The 6,319-nt window shown below is 46.0% G+C and overlaps 1 protein-coding gene across 1 annotated transcript in view; it reads left to right on the top strand.

Annotated features, from left to right (window-relative positions):
- Positions 1-6,319, top strand: part of LOC107108406 (thyroglobulin-like) — a gene marked incomplete at its 5' end in the record, with an annotated part of 96,810 nt that overhangs the window by 24,712 nt on the left and 65,779 nt on the right. The window contains one exon of the mRNA XM_015408836.1: positions 1,879-2,001. Within this exon, the coding sequence (XP_015264322.1) occupies positions 1,879-2,001 (123 nt within the window). The remainder of the gene's footprint in view (positions 1-1,878; positions 2,002-6,319) is intronic.

The raw sequence follows: 6,319 nt of genomic DNA, 5'->3' as shown, positions 1-6,319 counted from the left end.
CCGAGGGATACTCTATGGTTTTCCCTCGGATGGTCGTGGCCCTGCCCCCAGTGTGCCCGGCGTGCCCGCGTCACTTCCGGGAGACGTGGATGCGGCTGAATTCACACTTGGCGACCCTAATGTACAAGTCCAACTAATGCATAACAAGCCACAGCAGCTGAAACATTAATGCCTTCTAGACTGAAACCATCTATACATGGTATAGTATGTGACCAGGAATAACCTTACTGGGTAGTAAAAAGCTATCCGTAAACATTTTTTTTTGCACATGATTTGTGCATGTATCTACGCCAATGCCTATAAACAGTGATGTCCCATGAGGAATTTTGTGCTCAAGAATCTCTTGTCTCTAGTCAGTTTTCTTGTGTCAGGTCTCTTGCTGTCCTCCTAATACTTTATGGGGCTCTCAAATCACTTCCTACCCCCCCCCCCACATCTCCTTAGGCCATCTATAGCACTGATTCTCTTATGTCTCTGTGTGATGTTTTTCTCTCAGCCAAACCAAGCTCCGGCTTCCCTTACACTGATTTTCACCGACCCGTGACCTTCCTTTCACCTCAGCATTCGAACTGTTGATGAACGTTCTATGACTTCACATCAGATCAACAAACAGCTAGATGGGGCTTACAGACACATAGCATGTAGTCTTGTGTGTGTGATACGACAACTGGTCATTCAGTGCCCAAGTCTACTGAAGGGAAGAGTTCTTCCTGTACAGGGAAAATTCGTGTGGCATCAATAAAGAGTCTAGCATGAAGTGCTACTTTCCAACTTGCAGACAGGTCTTTTTAAAAGTAAAGGAGAGCATTCAAGTATGAAATTTCTCTGCTGCTTGAAACAGCCACAGTCCTTGGAGGACTGTACCATGTGATATTCCCACACCTGAAATTCATAGCTTTCCCCTGAAGCTTAATATAATGGCAGCCCTGATGGGGCTGAAAGTTGGGCTGTATATCTTTTACACAACAAATAAATGAATATATACCTTTGGGCAAACCATTTCTCTCTCTCTGGCAAGGGTGATCCATGTGGGCAAGCATGCTGCATGGGGTAAAAGCTTCTCATCCAGCACCTGTGGCTGCATGAACACCTGAGCATTGACCATGTCTGGGGGGGCGGTGGCACTGATTTCAGACCCTGAAGGTCCTATTAACTTTACTGATCTGCTCTGCGAGTTCACATGTAGAGAGCTTCAAAGTCAGTAGCATAACCTGGTGTTCCTGTGCACATCAGGTGAGAACAAGTGTGGTACAGTATTCAGGGTTTCTGACTAGGACTGGAGAGACTCAGGTTCAAATCTCTGCTCAGCCATGAGGATCACTGGTTAACTATGAGCCAGTTTTTCTCTCTCTCTCTCTGTCTGTCTTTTTTCTCTGTCTCTCTGTCTTTCTCTCTCTCTCTCTCTGTCTTTTTTCTCTGTCTATTAGGCCGCACCCCCATGTTACCAGAAGTGTGGTCATCCAGCCACACCCACCTTTTGCTTCTTATTCTGTTTACCTTGTTTGTTGTCAAAACCCAGGGCCTTTTTTTGTAGCAGGAACTCCTTTGCATGTTAGGCCACACACCCCTAATGTAGCCAATCCTAATGAGTTTCTGCTGTTGGGTGTGGCCTATTATGCTAATGAGTACCTGCTGGGCGTGGCCAACTTGGGAGCCAGCCGGAACTCCGTTCCTGTGCGTTCCTGCCCAAAAATAGCCCTGTAGCTCAGTCTTCGGATCAGGGCCCGTCTCTCTGTCCAGCACATCCCAGAAGTTTCCTTGTGAGGAAAAGCGGCATAGAGCATGTCAGGGCATTTTCTCCATTAAGAGAACGGCTGTTTAAATTGCCAGCCCGTGTGAAATACGGCGTGTCCTGGATTCGCTTTCATTTCGTTTCAGTTCTTCGGCGTTTCGAGAGCGTTCCTGCCTCCAAGCTTTCCGTCTCGACAGATGAGGCCGAGATGGTTCGGTCTGAGACCATCCAAGGGGAGCCCAGCAGTGCGCTTTGGCAATGCGTTGCAGGTAAGGAAGACTTTGCATTTCCTCTTTGCCAAAAAAAGGGGGGGCAGCAGGGTGGTGGATTCGGGATGTAGATGGATGCTGGTGGGTCTTCTTTCTGGAATTTGGTGCGTACATACCTCCCACTGTGAAGATGGTTTCAGAGGGGTAGCCACATTGGTCTGCGGTTGAACACCTGGAGACCAACAAGAGAATGGCGGTATAAGCACTTGAGAGTCAAACGAGAATTTTGTTGATCTCGAAACTGAAGCTCAAAGACTTTGGCCACCCAATGAGAAGGGAGCACTCCCTGGAGAAGACCCTGATGCTGGGAAAGACTGAAGGTCAAAGAAGACGGGGACGGCAAAGATGGGATGGTTAGACAGTGTCATCGGTGCAACGAACATGAAACTGAGCAAACTTCAGAGGATGGTGGAAAGCAGGAGGGCCTGGCGTGATCTGGTCCATGGGGCCGCGAAGAGTCGGACTCGACTGTGCGACTGAACAACAACAACAAGGTGTTCTACTGGATTCAAATCTGGCTGTTCCGGTGGCGAGCTAGTCATGATGGGGACATGTGGGAGTTCCAGATGACCCTTGTCTGGGCTGATTCATATATAGGCATCCACTTAAGAAGCTCTACATAACTAATTAGCTTTCCTACATCCGATCATTAATCTCCCAACAAGAGGTGCCCTTCAATAACTTTTAAAAAAAGTGGTTCTTTTTCGGTATAGCATGCAAATAAAGGTATTACTAGAGAATCTTGCCTACCTTTTATCTTTTTATTAAAACCTAATTATTTACACTTTAACATTAACACATGAATAGGATAACAGCATCCCTTGCCGTTACATATATAATTAAAGAAGAATGATTATTTCAGCCCATGAATTGTTTCTTGCCAAAGTAAGCAGGTTACAAGCAAGGCGGACCTTCAAAGACGATGCTCCAGATCTATTCCGTTCCCCATATTTATAGATTTTTAAAAACCATAAATCCAACAATAGCTATAGAAAAGAGTAAGAGTTCAGTAGCACCTTAAAGACAAACAAAATCTGTGGTAGGGTAGGGGCTTCCATGAGTCACTGCTCACTTCTTCAGATATTTCGTCACGAAAACTCATTATTGTTGTTCAGTCGCACAGTCGAGTCCGACTCTTTGCGACCCCATGGACCAGTTCCCGCCAGGCCCTCCTGTCTTCCGCCGTCCTCTGAAGTTTGCTCAATTTCATGTTCGTTGCATCTATGACACTGTCTAACCATCTCATCCTTTGCCGTCCCCGTCTTCTTTGACCTTCAATCTTTCCCAGCATCAGGGTCTTCTCCAGGGAGTGCTCCCTTCTCATTTGGTGGCCAAAGTATTTGAGCTTCAGCTTCAGGATCTGTCCTTCCAGGGAACAGTCAGGGTTGATTTCTTTTAGGATTGACTGATTTGATCTTCTTGCAGTCCAAGGGACTCTCAAGAGTCTTCTCCAGCACCATAGTTCAAAAGAGTCTATTCTTCGGCGCTCGGCCTTCCTTATAGTCCAACTTTCGCAGCCATACATGACTATTGGGAATACTCATACCCTACCACAAATTTTGTTAATCTTTAAGGTGCTACTGGACTCTTACTTTTTTCTACTGCTGCAGATAGACCAACACGTCTACCCATCTTGATCTGTCAACAATATCTAGCAGTTCAACCTACTGAGGCTCACATTCTTGGCCAGTTAATTAACTTGGTATGGTGTTTGAAGTTATAGGCTACTGACACTCAAATATATTCTTAAAATATATAAAAGCTGTGTTAGTTCATTCTTAATATTTCTTATCGTAACCAAGAATATACAAAATTAAGAAGAAGAGAAGAAGAAGAGATAGGATTTATACCCTGCCCTTCACTACCCAAAGGTGTCTCAGAGGGGCTTACAAACTCCTTTCCCTCCCCCTCCCCACAACAGACACCCTGTGAGGTAGGTGGGGCTGAGAGAGCTCTGACAGAAACTGCTCTTTTTCAAGAACAGCTGTGCCAGAACTATGGCTTGCCCAAGGTTATCCAGCCAGGTGCAAGTGGAGGAGTGGGGAATCAAACCCGGTTCTCCCAGATTAGAGTCCGCGCACTTAACCACTACACCAAACTGGACACAATACATGAGCCAGAACCGGAACAGTTTCCTGGACACATGAGCTGCCTTATATTGAATCAGACCCTTTGTTCCAACAAAGTCAATATTGTCTGGTCAGTCTGGCTGCAGCTCCCCGGTGTCTCAGGCAGAGGCCTTTCACATCACCTGCTGCCAGATCTTCTAACTGGAGATGCCAGGGATTGAACCTGGGACCTTCTGCATGCCAAGCAGAGTCACAGCTCTTTTGAGCTCAGTGGTGTCATTGGGGTGGGACTTGGTGGCAGAGGTGCAGGGCCCCAGCCCACAGGGTCAGCAGGGGTGCCCCAAAGTCAGGCTGTGGATTCACATCACTTCAGGGGAGGCCCCAGTACAAATATGAAGGCCCTTAAGGCTTAAGCAGGGAACACAATGGCCACATGCCTCCTGCCATCTACAAAATGCAAAATTCAATTTGCCTCAGGACCATGCAGGGGAGAAAGGTGGAACTTAACCCTTCAAACCCTGCTTGGTTTCAATCAGGGCTTTTTTGTAGAAAAAGTCCAGCAGGAACTCATTAGCATAACAGGCCGTACCCAACAGCAGGAACTCATTAGCATATTAGGCCACACCCCTGATAGCACAGCTCACTCGCATATTAGGCCACACCCCCATGTTATCAGAAGTGTGGTCACCCAGCCACACCCACTTTTTGCTTCTTATTCTCTTTACCTTGTTTGTTGACAAAACCCAGGGCCTTTTTTTTGGAGCAGGAACTGCTTTGCATGTTAGGCCACACACCCCTAATTGTAGCCAATCCTAATGAGTTTCTGCTGTTGGGTGTGGCCTATTATGCTAATGAGTTCCTGCTGGGCGTGGCCAACTTGGGAGCCAGCTGGAACTCCGTTCCTGTGCGTTCCTGCCCCAAAATAGCCCTGGTTTCAATATTTGACATGCCCTCATACCTTTTCTCCTGATTAATAAGGTACACAGCCTTATTTCAAATAGTTTCAAATAGTGGAAGCTGAAGGGTTAGACCCTCTCCTCTTGTTCTGTGAGGCCCAAGGCAAATTGAGGCTTCCTGAGCCTGCAGTTCGCATTTTGTAGAGCAGCCAAGTCACTCGATGCTCCTTTTGTCTGTAGGAGAGCTCAGCTCAGCCTCAGCTTGTGCTCACCCATACTTGTTCATGCAGGAGGAGATACTGTCCTGTATACCTGTTATGCAATAGAACTAGAGATCATTTTTGTTAGCGGATTGCTCTCAGACGATTCTTGGAACAGAGATGCCCTGAAGATGTCCTTCCTGTTACCTGCTCCTGTGAAATAGGCCACTTACAAGATTGCCTTGTGCATACTGGCTGCAGAAGCAAATTCATTAAACCAGTGACAATTTCCTGCCATGGTGACCTTATTCTATAATGAGTTTCAGCTGCTCCCATTGGAAATCGGGGCCTTGTGGAACCTGTTACAGTTCCGCCAGGCTTTCAGTTGAGGTGATGGGCACCCTGTAGGGTTGCCAAATCGTTCTTATAATATAAAACACTGCTTTTTACTTGTGAATATTGTGGCAACACAATCAAAGAAGGTTATTTGTGGATCATAGGTGGATTTTATAATCACTGGGCTAGTGATTGCACTAAAAAGGTTTCATGTGCATATTTATCCTGTGCCTGGTTACTTTACTTCTGAACAATTTATGGTCCTTATTGAATTTGTATTTTGTATATATTCCTGATTGTGTCTGTATGAATGTAACTATTTACCATCTAGCCACATTTGTATGACCTCTGAGGAAGGCCGATTCGGCCGAAACGCGTCAGGTCAACTCTTTTAGCCCTGGTTATGGTTATGTTTTATATATATTGGTTATAATTGGGCCCCTATATATGTTTTAATTTGATATTATCAATAAATACATGTACCTCTTTTTATGAAAAGGTTTTAATATTGGCCCTCCTTTCCACTAACCTGTGTTTGGTTTTGGAGTTCTTTGTTAGGTTTAGTTTCTTTCCCTTTTTTGTTCTTGCTAGTATGTCAGGATTTGAACCTGGGTTTCCTAGATCCTAGGGGCCGTGGTGGCTCAGAGGTTAAGACGCTGAGCTGCAGACCAGAAGCTCAGCAGTTCGAGACCCGAGTGCCGCATGATGGAGTGAGCTCCCGTCTCTGGCCCCAGCTCCTGCCAACCTAGCAGTTCAAAAGCAAGAAATTGCAGGTAGACAAATAGGTACCGCTTCAGTGGGAAGGTAACAGCATTCC

The sequence above is a fragment of the Gekko japonicus genome, unplaced genomic scaffold, assembly GCF_001447785.1.
Source record: "Gekko japonicus isolate JY-2015 unplaced genomic scaffold, Gekko_japonicus_V1.1 scaffold3976, whole genome shotgun sequence".
Taxonomy (NCBI): domain Eukaryota; kingdom Metazoa; phylum Chordata; class Lepidosauria; order Squamata; family Gekkonidae; genus Gekko; species Gekko japonicus.
The sequence above is the reverse complement of the archived record's forward strand: the minus strand, read 5'-3'. Positions and strand labels throughout refer to the sequence as shown.